The sequence below is a fragment of the Neofelis nebulosa genome, chromosome 16 (assembly GCF_028018385.1).
Source record: "Neofelis nebulosa isolate mNeoNeb1 chromosome 16, mNeoNeb1.pri, whole genome shotgun sequence".
NCBI lineage: Eukaryota > Metazoa > Chordata > Mammalia > Carnivora > Felidae > Neofelis > Neofelis nebulosa.
In genome coordinates this window covers 4,313,332-4,332,874 of record NC_080797.1, presented here as the reverse complement: position 1 = coordinate 4,332,874, position 19,543 = coordinate 4,313,332, and the positions used below count along the sequence as shown (strand labels likewise).

General features: G+C 47.0%; 1 protein-coding gene across 1 annotated transcript in view; it reads right to left on the bottom strand.

Annotated features, from left to right (window-relative positions):
* The window catches only part of GLP2R (glucagon like peptide 2 receptor), a 53,549-nt gene that overhangs the window by 10,029 nt on the left and 23,977 nt on the right, over positions 1–19,543 (bottom strand). Inside the window, exons 8-11 of the mRNA XM_058703921.1 lie at positions 18,486–18,546; positions 17,041–17,110; positions 8,536–8,624; positions 1,108–1,246 (exon numbers count right to left, since the gene is read on the bottom strand). Coding sequence (XP_058559904.1) covers positions 1,108–1,246; positions 8,536–8,624; positions 17,041–17,110; positions 18,486–18,546 — 359 coding nt within the window. The remainder of the gene's footprint in view (positions 1–1,107; positions 1,247–8,535; positions 8,625–17,040; positions 17,111–18,485; positions 18,547–19,543) is intronic.

The window sequence follows — 19,543 nt, the reverse complement described above, 5'->3', positions numbered from 1 at the left end:
GAGGTTACCACTCTATGGGACCTCTGCTGCCAACACTACTTATGGTGGTCACTTGCATTCATGGCCTTGGCTACCGAGCCATGCCTCTCAGTATTGGTGCCCCTGTGTGGTCTCCTCCCCTTCAGTCCAGGCTGGGTCTGGGATTTGCTTTAAATGTTAAAACGCACTGGAAATGTCAGGCTTAGGCATATAAAAGGCCTGGAAGTCCCTGTTTTTGTGCCCTTGGGAGCCCTGAACTGCCACGTAAGAAGTTCCAGCTTTCCTGCAAGGAGGACCACGGAAAAAGAACATGTAGTGAGAGAGAAGCCCTAAGACGATACAGAACTGAGGAATGTAGCTGGCAGTGAGAAATGAAGCCCCAGAAATTCGACCCAAATGAAGCCACTCCAGCCACGTGAGCCTTCCCGGTTCAGGCACCAGACATATGAGTGGCGAAGCATCTTGGAAGTTCCAGCCCTGGGCGGCATGCATGGAGCAGAGGTGAGCCATCCCAACTGTGCCCCACCTGGAATCCTGGTCCCCAGAATAATGAGAAATAATAAAAATCATCACTGTTGTGAGCTACGGGGTAATGAATAGCCCATTTAAGGAATGGATACCCAAAATATCCAGGTGAAGGAACCACGGCTGGCCTTTTGGCTCTCGTTTCAGCCCCATCTGACACATCTTGACATGTCTGTCTAGGTTCAAGAGCCTCCTGGTCTCAACTCACTGGTTCCTACCAAGTGGTGTTATATTCTGAGTGTGTCACCTGAAGCATAAACAACGTTCGTTTCGTACAGTGCCCTGCGGAGAATCCAGCAAAAATAGACACTTAATGAAAGGCTTCGTGTTGATACTCACGGTTAATATGGTTGTGAGATACACCAACTCTTACCGCCCAGGAAACAGAGCACTTTTCGCTTCTTAGTCACTGAGTCATGCTGGCAGGATCAAGGCAATGCTTTTGGTCCGCCCACTCTTCTAGTGCCAAAGGCCCTCTCATAGAGCCCACTGGCACTACGGCTTCATTTACATCCGTGGGCTTTCTCAATTCTGAGACTGCTGGGGTCAAGAGCATTTTGTTTTCACCACAGCACAGGAATCCTGGTTCAGACGCCTACTTACATGGAAGGAGCTCAGAGTCAACTGAATGAAGAGTCGTATAAGTTTTGAAAATCCTTCGACTTGATCGTCAGTGATGAAAGAGAAGAGAATCTCGTGAACGCCCAACAAAGGAATGAGGACCAGCGTTGACTTTGCCAATCTGCAAATGAAAACCAACAACACTGTCACAAGGACCACATTGGGAAGAGGCAACGTTTCCCGCTCTTCTGTGTGTGACTTTATGGTAGCTCTTATCCTACTGCTAAATAGTTGAACTTCCAGTTTGTCTCGTTGGCTACACATGGGATGTCTTGAGGGCCAGTGTGGTCTTCGTTACTGATGCACCCCTCCACCTGACTCGTGGCCAGACGTTCAGAAAACAAACATGAATTGAGTGAATGGATGAATGGATGGATGAATTCTCCTATATAGATTATGATGTGTCTATCATCATCTATAAACATCAGATTATGTTTTGCCTGATGGATAGATTTCCACGTGCATGGCTGTCACCTTGGGACACTACAGCACTACCACATTTGACAGATTTCCTATTACCCGATTACCTGGCTAGCAGGTGCCTCTCTTCCTTTCTCTATTCAGGACTTCCAATGTCAGTGCTTTACTGAACCTGAGAAGGGAAAGAAACTGACATGTCTGGGGTCCCATAGCTACCAAGGGACAAATCCAGGCCTGGAAGTAAGACTTCTGACCTCACACTCACACCCTTCACATTCCATGGAGGGCTTGACCGTTAGCCTCCACGCTGCCCCTCAGTCCCAAGACGGCAAGGGCTGCAGGAAATGAGAGACTGATCCTCCTCATAAAAAGTGCTGTGTGGAAGCTCCTGTTGTATATACTCTACGTAAAAAAGACAAACATTCCTTTGTACCACCCACGTGCAAAGTGCACAGCTGGGGCCCAAACATTCCATACCACATACCGGTGGTTCCCAAACATGGTTTACCGTTAGAATTCCTTAAGGAACTTAAAAAGGTAGATGATAGATGGATAGATGGATGGATGGATGGATGGATACATAGATGGATAGACAGATAGATAGGTAGATAGATGGATAGGCAGATAGATGGTAGATAGATAAATAGATAGATACATTGATGATAGGAAGATAGATAAATGGTTATATATATATATATATATATATATATATATATATATATAAAGATAGGTGATAGACATATAGATAGATAAATGGATGGATAGATAAATGGATGGATAGATAGATAGCTAGCTAGATGATAGATAATAGATAATAGATAGAGCCAGCTAGCTTCCTGGGCCCCGGTATTGACCTCCTGAGTCAAAACCTCTGGATGTCTGGTCCTGGGAATGTGAATTTTTAAGGCATTCCTCATGGGATTCTGATAAGCAGCCACATTTGGGAACAACTGCTTTTCAGTACTGAGATTAATTTAAAACTAACTACATTAGCAAAAGTGACTCATATGCAGGGTACAAACAGAGCTACTGTCTTGTATACACACATTGGAAAAAAAGAGTTTCATCGTAATGACTTTTAGCCCAAATCACTTGTCTTAAAGGGCCAGACTTGGAGAAATCTCTCCCCTGCTGAAGGCCATGGACTTAAACATGTCGGAATGTCAGCAGCTCCCGGGCAGTATCCTCAGGAAGGTTTAACTGTGCCCAAGAGAAAGTGCTTAGTATGGATCCTGTACCCGTGAGAGCCATTCAAGTGTAATGTTATCAAGAAAACAAGAAAACCCTCACCTTTGTGCCCCGAAAAGACCTAAAGCCCATTAAAGAGCAGAGGGGACGCCCCCCGGGCCCGTGGTCAAAAGATATTTGTGTTTTAATTTCCAGGAGTATTTTTAAAATGCTTGGGTCAGACAATGGCGAAATGGTGGCCACAGGGTGTATCTGTCCTGCAGATGGTTTTTACTTATGCGAAGAGGGTGATTTTTGTTATTGGAGCCATCTTTAAGTAATAAGTAAGGAGAGTGTGAGCAGAGGTCCAGATTTCCGGCTTCTTTTGAAAAGTGGGAGAAGCTGGCTCTACGGGGCCCGAATTCTTGCTTGGTGACCGTCGGCTCTGGCCTGAGGGTGGCTGTTTCTTTCTAGAGGGAACATGTGTTCCAGGACATGCAGCCGGTCTGCCCCACTCACCCACAGTTCCTCACCTGGCCCCCGAAAGTGTCTCAGTTTGCCACCCTCGCTCCGGTCATCTGGGTTTCGAGGACACATACTTACATACTGAGTGCAGATCCGCATCTCACTCTCAAATCATTCTCGGGGCCTCGCTATGCCATTACGTGCTTTGAATAAGCTCCTTATTTTGGAATAATCTTGGATGTGTGGAAAAGTAGCAAAAATAGTACAGAGAGTGCCCACATACAACTCCACTGTTTCCACTAATGTTAGTCTTGTATTAACCACAGACCATTTGTCCAACATTGGTATGTGACTAACAACTATACATCCGGATTCCATTCGGGTTTCACCAATTTTTCCCACGGATGTCCTCTGCACGTGCCAGAATCCTGCATTTAGTACGGGATGATCTTTTAAAAAATGACATCTTTTTTATGAGGTTTTGGTAATGACCAGATCCATGGATGTCAAGGTATTTCCCGTTCCTCACCTTGCTCTGACTTCTGCTTAGACAGAACCCCGTGTGTGTCCTTGGTCGAATGGAAATCCATAAATGTCTTTCGCCGTTTACGCTTGTGAACCGTATTTATGCTCATTTTTTCATCTACGGCCAATTATTTATTTAAATTGTTTGGCTTATTGCAGTCCGTTAGCCATCCAACAAATATTTATTGAGCATGAGTCAGCGCAGTGAGAGAGGAAGAGTTGCCGTCAAAGACAGCACAGGCCAGCATCTGGGCCTGGGTTCAAATCCCGGCACCGTCAATGACTGGCCATGTAGCTTTGGGCAGACTATTTCACCTCTCGTCTGTAAAAACAAGGGTTCTACAGCTGATAATAAGAAGTGCTGAAACCATAATAAGATATTATTTATTAATAATAATACAGTCATTTTTAAAGACGAAATGACATGTAAACCTTCAAAATTATGGTATCTGACACTCTCAGAGAGAGGAATCTTGCACTGTTGCTGGGAATGCAAACCGGTACGGCCACTCTGGAAAACGGTGTGGAGGGTCCTCAACAAATTAAAAAGCGAGCTACCCTACGAGCCAGTAATTGCACTAGTAGGTATTTATCCAAGGGTACAAAAATGCTGATTCGAAGGGGCACATGCACCCCGATATTTATAGCAGCGCTATTGATAATAGTCAAAGGATGGAAAGAGCCCAAGTGTCCATTGACTGATGAATGGATAAAGAAAACGTGGTGTATACATACAATGGAATACTACTCGGCGATCAAAAACAATGAAATCTTGCCATTTGCAACAACATGGATGGAACTAGAGGGTATTCTGCTAAGAAAATGATTTCACGCATATGTGGAATTTGAGACAAGATAGCTGAACATAAGGGAAGGGAAGCAAAAATAAGGTAAAAACACAGAGGGAGACAAACCATAAGAGACTCTTAAGTACAGAGAACAAACTGTATTTTTGTTGCTGAGGAGGTGTTGGGTGGGGGGACGGGCTAAATGGGGGATGGGCATTAGGGGGACGCTTGTTGGGATGAGCACCGGGTGTTATATATAGGGGATGAATCACTCAATTCTATTCCTGAAGCCATTATTAAACTAAATGTTAACCAACTTGGATTTAAATTTAAAAAAATAAAGAAGCCATCCCTGCCCTGGGGTGCCTTTGTAGCCTCAATGATCAATTTTACTTCCATTTGTGACTTTTTTTTTTTTTTTTTTTTGTCTTTGGTTGCCTGCTAGAAAGTCTTTTAAGAGAGGGCTCTGGGGTCCAGCAGGTTAAGAAATAATTCTCCTTTATAAATTCGTCAAGAGCTCTGCCCACACACTACACACAGAGTTAAGACGGGTCCTCCAGGGGGACAGTCGCCTGAAGGCTGGGAGCCACACAGATCAGAGACCGCGCTGATCGTCGGCAGGTGTCTGTCCACATTCAGGGGGCCTGGGTCAGCTCTCCTGCTCCGGGCCAGGCAGGGGGACCCCGTAACGTTCCTCTGCCTGAATGGTGGGAGCCCAGAGACAGAGCTAGGACTACAAAAGTTCCTCCACCTCCTAGCCACTTGCCTTTTTGGCAAGCCCTAAATATATTTAATTTAAACCTTCCTAAAATATACTCCTGGAGGGGGGCCAAATCTTGAGAGCCACATTCTGAAAGTTCTCAAAATCTGGGAGAGGTGGAGGCAGACCCGTTCCTACCAGAGTTTGGACAAAATGCCCTGGGCCCCTCTGCCTCTTCCTCCCCACCCTGGCAGAGGACGACAAAAGAAAACAAAGCTGGAGGGGGACCTGGAGGGGGAGGGGGAGACCCCTCCAATGTAGGGAGAGGGCAGTGTGAGCTGGGGGTGCTGATGACCCACCGTGGGTGACAGAACTTAGAAATGAGGGTGTTAGAGCTGTTGGGAGAGAAAAATGGGCAATTGCCTAATCGACGTTGGAGGATTCTCCAGCCCAGGCGGTAAAGTAAGGTGGCCCGGTGTGCCCTGAGAGACAGGGCCTGGATTTTTGCTCCTTAATGAGCACAAGCTACTTAATTGTACTGTACTCTGCACGGAGACAGGGTAAGTAAAGGGAAACTGATGGCCAACCAAAATGATGGAGAAAATCACCGAGAAGTGAGAAGTCCCCTGGACTTACCCAGCCCTACGTGTGGAGACCCTGGGGGAATGAACCCTGCTCTCGCCAGGCAGGTGGCTGCTCACAGTCAGTGATCCTTCCCACCGACCACCCTACTCACACCAGTGAGACTCTGGTGACCGCTTTGGATTTCTGGATCATTTGTTGCCAATGGAGCTAGGAGTGACGGCACCAGAAGGAAGCTTCAGCCCACCCCTGCCTTCCACGGTCTCTTAAGAATGAACAGTTGTAGAGTCCGGTTTATGTATCTGTCTCTTGTGAGTTCAGTTGGTGTGTGAGTCGGCCCTCTAAAGTCTCAGCCACTTGGGGACACTGATAGGTCCCCAGCTCAGCCGCCAGGTGGTAGCAAACTTGCCAAGGTGAGGTGGCTCACCCTGGGGGGCCTCCAGGTGGCCCTGCACCCAGGTTCCTCTTTTCAAGCTTTATCCTTGAACGAGAGTTAGGAAAGGAAAAGAGAACCTTCCAGATAGATTGTGTATGTCAGACAGGTTATCCCTTCTTCCCCCAAAATAGCTGTCCTGAATCATTGCTCGGCCATGAGGGTCTCCCCGGTATCTTGATTTACGATTCCCTAGATCACTGGTTCCCAATCGGTCAATGAGCTTCAGGGATATTCAAGACAATCCATTTGGTATTAGGAGAAAATATAAGAAGGAAAGATAATGGGAGTTCTATGTGCTAATATTTAATCTATCCTTTATAATTTTCTCTTTTTTTTTGTATTTTATAATGTCCATATTAGTTCAGCAGACCATGTGTACATATGATGAGAGGCATGCTCAAAATTTCTTTACTGAAAAAGATGCATGATCAGAAAAGTTTAGAGACCACCATCTTGGATAACTCCAAAGGAGACCTTGCAAAAAGGGGTATTGAGGCTGCTTAGAAACACATCTGCCACGGCCCCACCAGAAAATTCCACGCATTATTTCACTAGGGCATCTGAGGCAGAGGTCCTGCACTCTGTGTATCAAAATCTCTTGGGGAGCTCCATAAGGAGTCCACATGGCGGGGGAGGGGGGGCCCATGTCGCATTTACTGAGTCCGAATACCCAGTGGGGAGCCTCACGAGTCTATCCTAAATTTAGGCTGGCTGTCAGGTGACGCTTACAAGCAGCCAGAATGGAAAGTTACTGCAGGGGCGCTGTGGGTCTGGAGCACGGGGAGAGCCCCAGTGGTACATGGCGGGCTTTGGGGCCACCAAATAGCAGGGTGCCGGCTCTCAGTCTGCATGGAGAGTGGTGTCTTGGGATCTGTCTGCTCCCTGATCTGTCTGTGGGGACCGATGTTCTCTTTCCAGTCTCCCAGATGCCCCAGTGTCCCCTGCACCTGGTTGGTGAGAGGGCTGCCCTCCCTGAATGGACCCTCAGTGGGCGGACTAGAACAGCTCTGACTATGCTTTTGGACCTCCACCCTCACATAACAGTTGGAGGCTGAGCCTTGGGAAAGGGCCAAAGAAACTTTGAGCCACTTAGAGTCTCCACCAGAGGCGCCAAGAGAGTCGGTGTGGCTCTATGTTGTCCAAGCCAGCCCAAGTGCTCTGGGGATAAGGGTGTTTGCAAAATATTTGGGCCAATTATAGCATATATTTTGCCAGTGTGGAACCATGCATGTTTACCCTTCGGGACCTCCTGGAAGAAGGGTTTTAAGCAGATAGGACTTGGGGTCTGGATCTTGGGCAAACACCACTCGCCACATCTAATTAGACTGAGAACCCACATCTATGACCTTCGGTCCTCCAAACAGGCAAAAGATGGGTCTCATGTGATATTCCCATTCTCCACACCAGAAATCAGACCCAGAGAGGCCAAGTGACTTGCCCAAGGTCACTCAGAGAATCCGGAGCCATGGCCAGCACCAGCCTCCCTGATGCACGTTCACGCCAATATACTAGTCCTTGGGGTTGGAATGTGTGGTCTTTGCAGACTGGGTCTGCATAGTACCTTTCTTTTGTTCCAAGCTCAGTGCCAGGCACATGGTAGGCGTTCATTAAATGTTTGTCAGCTAAGGGGCGCCTGGGTGGCTCAGTCGGTTAAGCGTCCGACTTCGGCTCAGGTCACGATCTCGCGGTATGCGAGTTCGAGCCCCGCGTCGGGCTCTGTGCTGACCGCTCAGAGCCTGGAGCCTGTTTCAGATTCTGTGTCTCCCTCTCTCTCTGCCCCTCCCTCGTTCATGCTCTGTCTCCCTCTGTCTCAAAAATAAATAAATGTTAAAAAAAAAAATTTTTTTTAATAAAAAATAAAAAATAAAAATAAATGTTTGTCAGCTAAACAGGAAAACCACCTTCCCAGCACATGTGGGTCAGGCCCCATTCTAGCCTTAGAGAGAAACAGAGCTCTGGCTGTCCCCACTCACATCTCTGCCTATGACCTGCCACGGCGACTAAAATCCTTACCATTAGAGCCCCTCCTTTGGCTCAACCAAATGGCTCAACCACCCATTCTTAGGTGCACTTTAAGCTTCCTGCTACAGGAAATGTGTACCCTTGACTACTCGCTTCATTTCCACGGGGCCAGAAGGTCCTCAGCAGTGGCAAAAACCCCACACGACACCATGACACCTTTTAAGAGGGTCTCTTCCGGATACTCTTATCTTAGGAGATAGACATACTGATGTAACTCATGCCCCTCTTCCCAGAGCATTAACCAGGACAGCCCGAAGGGGTCAAAATAATCTTGGAGCATTGGGTACTGACCTCAGGCCACTCACCTGTATTTATAATCTCTGAAGCACATTTGATGGGCTTTGAGCTTAGAAATGAGAAGCTTGACAATTTTCAGGAAGATGAAGAAATTGACCTTGGGGGGAAAAAAAGCAGATATGGGTAAATACATGATGGAGTCCATGTGGTTATGAATATCAAGGTCATCTGGGGCCTGGCCATTGGATCCTTATCCAGATAAACCAGGGGAAACTTGGCAATTGGCCATTCGGGTAGTATGTGCCTGTGGTCATCCACACTCTTCCTAGGGCCATCTTGATACATCCATAGATTATTTTATTTAATCCTTATAAGAATCCTCTGAGGAAACCACACTATTTTTATGTTGTGATACAATGAGAAAACAGAGGCACAGAGGAACAATTACAATTACCAAGTTCGCACAGCAGGTAAGTGATGGAGCTGGTACTTACACACAGCTTTACCCGATAATTACCTTTCCTTCCATGAAACAGAAAACTCACTGCCTCCCTTCTGTAAAGAACTCCAGCCCTATTGGTATCTAACCTGAGATCTTGTTGCTGCCATGGAATTTATTGGAAATTACATGTTCCCCACTCCCTAGACTATATTCCACACCTGTCATGGGTTGGGAAAGTTCATCCCTTTGTTGTCAGCCTTGGTAGAGATTTTTAACTATGTGTGCCAATTCTTCAACACTGCTCCCTTCAAAAGGCAGAGCCTAATTTCTCCCTTCCCTCTGGTATGTGAGCTAGACTTAGCTGTGTGCATCTAATGAAAAGAATATGGCGGACAATTCTTCAACAGTGCTCCCTTCGAAAGGCAGAGCCTAATTTCTCCCTTCCCTCTGGTACGTGAGCTAGAGTTAGCTGTGTGCATCTAATAAAAAGAATATGGCGGAAGGGATGCTATGTGACTTCTGAAGTTAGATCCTCAGGAGCATGGTATCCACCTGGTTCTGTCTCTCTTGCTCTCTCTTTCCCTCTGGGGAAAGTTAACCGCCATGTCGTGAGGACACTTCAGCAGGCTGTGGAGAAACCCACATGGCAGAACTGAGTCCTCCTACCAACAACCAGCACCGCTTACCAACCATGTGTATGAGCCACTGGGAAGCTGATTCTCCAGCCCCAGTCAAGCCATCTGACGGCCACAGCCCTGGCCAACACCTTGACAGCAACCCCGTGAGACATTGTGGGGCTCTTGGAGAGGTAGAAGGGCAAATATTTGAGTGTGGGTAGGGCTTGGAGAATGAGAACAAGAACTGTGAAAAGTGAGGCTGGAGTAGGGGTGGAGAACCAGCTCCTGCACAGTCTTCTCAAGGTTAGAGGAAGGAGTTTAGGTTTTCTTCTGAGAGCAATGGAAAGCCGGTGATGAATCTCAAGCAGGTAAGTTACCCGATGAGATTTATATTTCTGAACTTCAGAAAGATCGTTTTAGAAGCTGTGGGAAGAATGGATTAGATGAAGGCAAAATCAGAGGAGGGGAGACTAACGGAGAATCAGAGGAGGGGACACTAATCGGAGGAAGATGATGGAGAGATGAGGTAAAGCCACAGCCATGGTGCATCAGTGATGGGAAGTAGGAGAGGGATCCGAACTTTCTAAGGAGCTTGAGTCAAATGGCCTTTGTTAGTGGTTGGATGTGAGGTCAGAGATGACCCCAACATTTCTCGGCTGATCTCAGATGTACAGTATTACCATTCACTGAGAATAAGCACATGGAAGAAGAAGAGCGGTGTGGGGAGAAGAGGGATGATTCCAGCTGTTTTGGACACAAGCGATGTCCCAAGGCAGTGACATATTTATGTCTGCATCTCAGCAGAGAGGTCCCAGCTGGAGCATGGAGCCAGCGATGGCTGGCTCCAGCCAGAAAAGCTGTGCAGGCTGTGCAGGCTGGGACACAAGGAAGTGGTGTCCTGGAAACTCATGTCTGTAAGAACTTTGAGGAGGCTTAAATGCTACCCGAAATTTCAGCAAAATAAGACTGCATTTAGCAACAAAGAGCTGAGAGAAGGTGCAGTTCACAGGTGGGAGCCCAAGGTAGATTGCAATGCTTTGTTTTGTGAGCTAGATGTAAAGAGGGAGACGGCCAGTGTAGACCACATTGAAGAGGCTTGGCTGTGAAGGGAAGCAGAAGAATAAAAAGAGTAATTGACAAGAGATACAGAAGGAGATCACTTTTCTGTGCAGGGCTAGAAGAGGTTTGGGGTTACAGGGTTTTGTTTTTTTTTTTTTTTTTTTAATGGAAAAGACAAAACTGCCTCTCTGCAATGAAAAAAAGAGCCAGTGGGGACAGTGATTGGGTAACAGTTAATGGAGTCTACAAACTAGAGATCAAAGTCTCTATGAACTTTGAGCCAGTGCAGTACTAATCCCCCACCCCTGTCTGGAAACAAATCCCTTGAACCACATATTGAAACACAAGCTCCAGAATCCAATGTGTACCTACTGAGACTTGCCTTATTGGCCTCAGGAGAGTCAGTGCTCAAAGCTAGCAGTCTACAGTTCCAGGCAAGAGGCTATTTATCCCAACCCACTAGCCAACAGGAATGATGGAGCTTCCTAGCCAAGGAATATTTAGCAACAGGACACTTAAATACAAACTAAATGCAACCAAGTAATTTATTTCTTTAATGGGATATCTGCTTTTCCTCATGAAGAGAAAACGTTGTGTCCTTGGCTTAGTGATTTGTTGAACTCAAGCATTTTTTCTTGTAAAGTAAGCTTAACTGGGGAAAGGCACATATTTTAGCAAGTTAATTTCGATCAGGACTGTTTCCTAGGATACGAAGGGTTGTGATGGAGAGGATGTGGATTTGCTGTTGTTTGTGCCTTCCAGGGACCAGACATGAGAAAATGGGCATCAACCAATGGCCGTGCAGAGGAAGTGCTTCTTCAGTGCCACGGGATGAAACACCAGCCTGGTTGACCATGGAGCTTGGGTTCATGGTCAAGACACAAGACAAGAGTCAGTAGGCACGTTGGGTAGTACTGTTCTTCATCTGTACAGAAGTAGGAAAAGGAGCAGAAGGAGGAAATCTTCCAAGAACCCAGCCAATTCCTCTTAGATGCTGTGATCAGAATGGGGGTGCTTAGGACCCCAGATAGATAACGTTCCCTTTCAGGTCCTAGACAGTGCAGAATGCATTATCAGATATAAGATTCTTGGTGACACTTCCTTGGCATTGCAGCTCCTGTGTTTAGGTCCTGTGCTAGAAGAGGTGATGGCTAACATAGTAGGGGGCTCAGAAGTAGGCTTCATCTACCCCTAAGCTTCTCCACCTACCCCAACCCCTCCTCTTCTGGCCTGCTGTGTGGACTAAAATGCCTACCATTAGAGTTGCTCCTTTGGTTTAAAATAGTTCATCCCTAGAACGCTGCTGATGTGTACACATCACATAGAAGATAAAGAACACTTGGGGTGGGGTGGAGGGGATTTTCTCCAACTCTTATTCATTCATGTGTCCATTTTCACAATGGATAATTCAATTGCTTACTTATGATCTGACCTACTTTCACCATGGGAAGCAGAAGATGGGATGCGCCAAAACTAAGTTTTAAGGGGGTGGGAAAATACAGGGTATGGAGAGATTCCCACCGTAACTCTTAGAGGAGGGGATATGGAAATTAGGAGATGTTTTGAGGACACAGCACGCCCCTGGGTTCCTGGTGAGGTGGAAGACCTAAAAAGGGACAAGACCAGTGAAGACTAATTTTACTGATTTCTCAGCTTTGCCAAGTCCTGAGGCTGCTAGAGAAGATCCAGTAAGAACAAATGAAGGCATTGGACTATATAACTTCATAAAGTCAACAGATGGTCTATTCAGTCATTGGCTCAAAAAAGCTATTCAACTGGCTGTTTAATTTGGTTGTTCCGTTATCTCCAGGAATTACGATATGGATAGAACAATCTTGCACAATGTATGTATTGTGTAAACCCTGAAGGTTTGGACTAATTAAAGCTTTATGGATTTTCTACTGGGAGCAGAGGAGACAGGGATATAAGAATATTCCATATTTCAGGATGGTTCTATTCTTTTTTTTTAATGTTTATTTTATTTTGAAAGAAAAAAAGAGAGAGAGAGAACAAGTGGGGAGAGGATCAGAGAGAGAGGGAGAGAGAGAATCCCAAGCATGCTCTGTACTGTCAGTGCAGAGCCCGACATGGGGTTCGGTGCCACGAACCGTGAGATCATGACCTGAGCTGAAATTAAGAGTTGGACGCTTAACCAACTGAACCACCCAGGTGCCCCAGAATGGTTCTATTCTTAATGCACACTCAGGGGTAACAGCTTAATTTAAGTAGTAGAGTCTTTTATCCTGAAGAAGATGGGAATTGGGAAGTCTCCAATTTCTATGTCTCATGAAAGACCTACAGAGCATCTGAATTGTTCAGGCTGTCATAATATGTTATTCTGAAACACAGAGAATCCAGAAGGCAGTAGATAAAGTCAGGTGGGAGGTCTGAAAACCCAGCATGACATTCATTCACTTCGCCCAGATGCTGATCTGTAGACACAGACCCAATCTGGAGGTGGTGGGGAAAGCCCAGCTATGGCAACAAGGATACTGCCTGGGGGGCTGAGTTGGCCTGGGGGTTTCCCAGAAACCTCTGATCCATCCTCTAGAGAATAGGACCAGCCTCAGATTTGGACAAGGTGAAATGAGATTGCAAAGTGCCCTGAAATGCCAAATGCTATGAGCAACATCTTGATTATTATGTTATTTTTAGTATTTCAGCTTAGCTAGAAAATATGTGGTCAAGAAACTCTTTTTGTTCCCCCACACACAATAAAAGTTTATTATTATTATTATTATTATTATTATTATTAATTATTTTGCTTACTAAATACTCTATTGCAATGGGAGAAGCTCTGCTCTCTGAAGACATTCAGGGGCCCTGGTTCCTTCCATGTGTGGTTCAAGGAATTCTATTTTGGAGTTTGGGTTACATTCACTCAGGTCAGAGGAAAACTGTAACATGTGGTCTTCTAACTAAGCATGAAGGCAATTATTGGCTCAGTCATAGTCTGATGAGTCTCAAAATCACAACTATTAGATTTGAACTGACTGAGGGCAAAAACTATGGGGAATTCATCTTTTTTCTCCCAGAAAGAAATTAGCACTGAGCTAAGCACACAGCTGGTGCTCCATAAATGTTAAATGAAGGTGCAAGAGAGTGAATGTGTGTGATTCCAAAGCTAAGGAAGCCTAACCTGGCAGTTCTGTTTCCATCAATCTAGGGTAGAGTCCAGTGTGGGGGTAGTTATGGCTTTTTCCTTATCCTCCTGAGCTATAATGTACAGCCAACTGTCTAGTCCTGGGTTCCTCAACCTCAGTACTCTTGACCATAATGCTTTGTGGTGGGGGCTGTTTTGTGCACCAGCACCCTTGGCCTCTATGCATTGGCTGCCAGCAGCACCCCCACTCCAGTTGAGATGATTCGAAATATCTCCAGAGTTGCCCAAATGAGGGGGTAGAATCACCTTCAGTTGAGAACCATTGGTCTGGGCCAACTCTGATTTTATGGATGAAACAGCAGCCTAGAGAGGTCAGCACACCATAGATTAACCACAAAGCCTGCACTTCATGTAGGGCATGCAAATCCCACTGTCCTTGGAGTGTATAGGATCCTAGAGCTGGTGGGGGGTCGGGGGAAGGAGAGGAAGACATGAGGTGAGGTGGGGGCAGGGAGAGGAAGACATGAGGAAGGGGAGGGAAAGGAAGACATCAGGTGGGAGGGGGAGGGAGAGGAAGACATCAGGTGGGGAGGGGGGAGGGAGAGGAAGACATGAGTTTCTGCAGCCTGCTTCTCAGGACAGAGTCTCTCCTCTTGGAAATGGACAGAGATAAAAAAAAAAAAAAAAACCCCAAAGCCTTTCTCTGTGGTCCACACCAATGTTTTACCAGTTTAGATTCTGACGTTCTTCCTTGTGTCCAAAGGGAAGTTTTCCCATTTCTATTTAAGCCCATTCCTCTTGTCCAAGACCCTGTACACAGACAACCATAGTTCAGCAAGGTCCTCTGTAAGATCTTCACAGACCTGAGGACGATTATGAACGTGTCCCTTTCAGGCATGCCTGTCGACTCTTCCTTAATTTGAGAGGTAGAGAGATTCGTAAAGAGCTTAGTCTCCAAGCAGGAAGTTAAGTGTTCACCAGTCGCGGGGCCATCCGATGGGCATTGGGGGCAGGAAGGCAGCGTGTGCAAAATGTGGGACTAGCGAAACAGCAGCGTGGATACGGGGAACGGTGAGTTTCTCCATATAAATAAAGCGTGGGGTGCTTGCGGTTGGATGAGTAGACCAGGAATAACAACACTTTCCACACTAAGGAGTTTGGAAGGCACGCCCGAGGGCAACACTGCGCCACAAGAAAGACACACGTAGAAGACAGACGTAACCAAAGTTTGCTCAAGAAAGACCACTCTGGCCGCAATGCGGAGGATGGATTGTCAGAGGGCAAGAAGGAAGAAGGGAGACCAAGCAGGTGGCATTTGCACAAGCGTGCATGAGAAATCCCCAGAGGCTGAAGAACAATGGAGACGGGGGTGGGGGGGGGGGGGAGAAGGGACAGCTTGGAGAGATCTTTGGAGAGAGAACTGATGACTTAAGTCTGAGTGCATGTTGCAGGGAGGAAGAGGAGAGCAGGCAGGAGGGCACCCAGGTTTGGGGCTTGGGTAGCTGGTAGATGGATGGCAGTGTCATTCGCTGGGCAGGGGGAGCGGGGGGGAGCGGGAGGTGTGGATGGGAGAGCAAGGAGCCACCGTGAGCTAAGGTGACTCTGGCCACTTCTGCGTAGCTGGTGACAGCAAGAGTGTGTAAAGGTCACTTTATCAGAGATGAGCCGATAAAGCACATTGTCTGCTCCCCTGCGGGGAGAGAATATGGCTACGGGAACAAGGAGGGACCAGGAGAAGTCCATTTGAACCACCTGCGAGCTTGTAAGACTACAACCGCCCGGGCCCCACCTCCAGAATTTCTGATGTAATTCTCTACAATACGAGTCACTAAGTTTCTAACGCACGGCCAGCTTGGAGAACCACTGGTGTGTGGGCAAAGAGCTCCCCAGACTTCGATGTGCACCCCAAACCTGGGGATCTTGGTTGCAGTGCAGACTCGGATTCAGCAGGGCTGGGGTGGGGCCTGAGAACCTGAAGCTACAAGAGTTTGGGGGGCCACACTTGGAGCATTGAGCATGTGTCACAAGATGTTCTTCAACCCTGGCTGCACCTTGGAATCCCTGGGTCACACCCGAGATCAACGCAACACAAATCTCTGGGTGTGAGACCCAAGCACAGAAGAATCTTTAAAGACACCCCGGTGGGGCGCTTGGGGGGCTCAGTCGGTGAAGCATCTGACTTCAGCTCAGGTCATGATCTCGCGGTTTGTGAGTTTGAGCCCTGCATCGGGCTCTGTGCTGACAGCTCAGAGCCCGGAGCCTGCTTCGGATTCTGTGTCTCCTTGTTTCTCTGCCCTTCCCCTGTTCTCTCTCTCTCTCTCAAAAATAAATAAACATTAAAAAAAAAAAAAAAAGACACCACGGTGCTTCTAAGAGCAGCCAAGGGAATCAATCAAGAGCATCAATAACAAGCATGGATGTCTCCTCTAGAAGGACTGTAGAGTAAACACTGGGGTTCCAGCTGCACCGAGCCTGAGCTCCATCCCGGGGAGGGCCTGGCTGGTTAGAGAGAACGTTCTAGTGCCGGGGAGCGTGGGTCCCAGGCGTTCGCTGAGTAAGCCCATGTGGACAGCCATTTGTCCGGACTGGCTGCCAGGATGAAGAACACAGGACTCACGGGGGCAGCGGACAGGTTTTAGACACATACATGTAAGGAAACATTGCCGGGACCGTAGCAGAAGTCTGTAAGGGATCTGGAAGGACACAAGGCGGGGTGTGACCATCCATCTTTCGGTGGAAATGTCTGGGGACAGCAGCTGGGTGGGGGGGAGTGGGTGGATAAAGTGACAAATCTCAGGATAGTCCAAAGCGAGGTACTAATGCGTGACAGGTCTGCATCAGGCACGTGGGCAGGAGTCAATAAATATTGGGGGGGGGGCAGCAGCACAGGGCTGTGGCGACAAGTGCCAGTGCCCCCAGTCAGTCCCTTTGGGCTGAGATCCAGCGCCCCCACTTACTGGGACTTGAGGCAAGTCTCCTGCCATCTTCTCCGTGTCCTCGTGGGTAGAAGAAACAGAACAATGACACCTACCCACGTACAAATCACAGCCCCCAATACGGGGTCGCCGAGCAGGTGATAGATAGGTTGCTATACATAGTTTACGGACCCAGAGAGAAGGAGGCGTGCGTACAAGCCTGCATTTGAGCCCAGAGCCAGAACAAGGAGAAGTTTCCAAGTTGTTCCTTCTAACATTCAACACATCCTACTCACAGCTTGGCGACTCCTTCTCCAAGGAACTGGTCCAGGCTCATTTGGAGCCAGAGAATTTGGTGGGGGGCAGGTGCAGGGGTGCGGGGTGCCCCACAGCTGCCAAGTTCAGAGAGGAAAAAGAGGGGGCGGGATGGTCCTTACCATGACACAAAGCAGCATGGGCCCCCGGATGATCCACCAGATTTTCTTATTCCTGTTGGTTCCCCAGCACCTACGGCAAAGAGCAGGCAGGACAAGGTTGAGTGTGACGGCCTCAGACCCTCTGGAAGAAGGACTGACTTCCCACCCATGATTCTCCTGAGAGGGGGAGAGGGAAAAAACAGGATTAAAACCCCTTCCTTGGTGCGTGACCCTCTACACTTTTCCCCACGTTCACACAAAAATAGATTCTTTTTTTCCCCTCCAAAAGTAAATTCTTAATTATGCACAGGGGACTTTTGGTAATGATTATTTGGAGGGAAAAGAATATGATCACATGACATACATTATTCACAACAGGCTTGGCAATGTGCTATTGGGAGTCAGCCCGAGAAGCCGAAAGGTACGGAACCAACCTGTTTTTTTCAGTATTCCCCTTAATATTCCGCAATATAGGTATGCCACAGTTTGTTCATGGCTTCCTATTTTTGTGCATGTTCAGGCACTTTTTTGTTTGGTTGGTTGGGGTTATTTTTTAATTGAGGTCTAATGGATACATAACATTATATTAGTTTCAGGTGTATAACATGACTCGATATTTGTATATATTTCAGAATGACCGCCACAATAAATCCAGTTAACATCTATCACCACACATAGTTACAAATATTTTTTCTTGCAACAGGGACCTTTAAAATAGACCCATTTAGGGGCGCCTGGGTGGCTCAGTCCGTTGAGCGGACTCAGTGAGATCTGACTTCGGCTTGGGTCGTGATCTCACAGTTCGAGAATTCGAGCTCGTCGGACTCTGTGCTGACAGCTCGGAGCCTGGAGCCTGCTTCAGATTCTGTGTCCCCCCACCCTCTCTCTCCCTGCCCCTCCCCTGCTCACACTCTGTCTCTCTCTTTCTTTCTCAAAAATAAATTAAAAAAAAACATTTAAATAAATCAATAAATAAAATAGACTTGCTTAGCAACTTTCAAATATACAATATAGTATTATCAACTCACCATGCTGTCTCCATGTTGCACTTCATATCCCTGGGATTTACTTATTTTATAAGGAAGTTTGTACCTTTTGACCCCCTTCACTCATTTCAGTTCACTTTTTTTGCCCCCCCACTGTGAACAATGACACCATAACCAATTTTGTACCCATATCCTTACATATTGAGGGTCACTGCTAACCTAGGCAGCCAATTTTTGCATTAATTTGAGCAGATTTTTGTGCTACTTTGCGTGTATACCTAAGCTAACAAACTCATTACTGTAAGAAAGGTCTTTGATTTTTTTAATCTACATTCCTAAGCATATTCTAGACAGCCAAAATGGAAGGGGGTGGCTATGCTCTTTGGGAAAATGGCATAAATCCTTGCATCTAGGCATATCTTAGAATTCCTGGCTGCGAGCAGGTGAAAGCAGGTGTGAAAGCGGGTGTGAATTTCCTACCCGGTGTTCTCCAGCTGTGCACGAGCAATACTCCAGGGTACCACAAACAGCAGCGGGAAGGCTGGGGAGACAACAGGGAAGTGCAGTTAGGGGCCGGGTGACTCAATCCGCCTGCCTCCCACCCCAGCCTGATGGGCCAAACACATCCAGTTAAAAGCCCAACTATTAGAGAATTGCAGGCTGAGATCTGGAGAGACCTGGGGTGGCACAGAGCCCATCTGTTGTTTTACTGTCCCACAAACCAGGAAGCAGAGAGGAGAAAACATTTGCCACATGTTGCAAAGCAGCTCAGAGTAAATCCAAGGCGTTAACCAAAGTCTCCCAAGTTGTCGGTCAAGGGCATTTCCTCTGAATCCTGCAGCGTCACGTTCTCTAAGAGTTTGTGACAACGGGGTTTCAGGGTTTAGATCCCATCTTTTTTTTTTTTTTAATTTTTGTAATTTTTTTAATCTTTATTTTTATTTTTGAGAGAGAGAGGGAAACAGAGTGCGAGAGGGGGAGGAACAGAAAGAGAGGGAGACACAGAATCTTAACTGACTGACCACTCAGGAATCCCTTTCTATAAAAATTTTTTAATGTTTATTTATTTGTGTGTGTGTGTGTGTGTGTGTGTGTGTGTGTGTGTGAGAGAGAGAGAGAGAGAGAGAGAGAGAATGGGGGAGGGGCAGAGACAGAGGGAGAAACAGAATCTGAAGCAGGTTCCAGGCTCCAGGCTGACAGCAGCGGGCCCAACATGGGGCTTGAACTTATGAACTGTGAGATCATGACATGACCTGAAGCTGGATGCCCAACCAACTGAGCCACCCACATGCCCCTCTAAATCTTGTCTTGAAGACTCAGTTGGTGTTATGGGTTGAATGTTTGTGTCCCCTCCCATCCCATGTTGAAGCTCCAACCCTCAGTGTGATGGTAATTGGAAGTGAGATCTTTGGAGGTAGTTAGGTTTGGAGGGAGGGGTAAGCATCATGATGGGATTAATGTCCTTGTAGGAAGAGACCAGAGAGCTTGCTTTCTCTCGGTCTCTGTCTCTCTCTCTCTCTCCACCATGTGAGGCTACA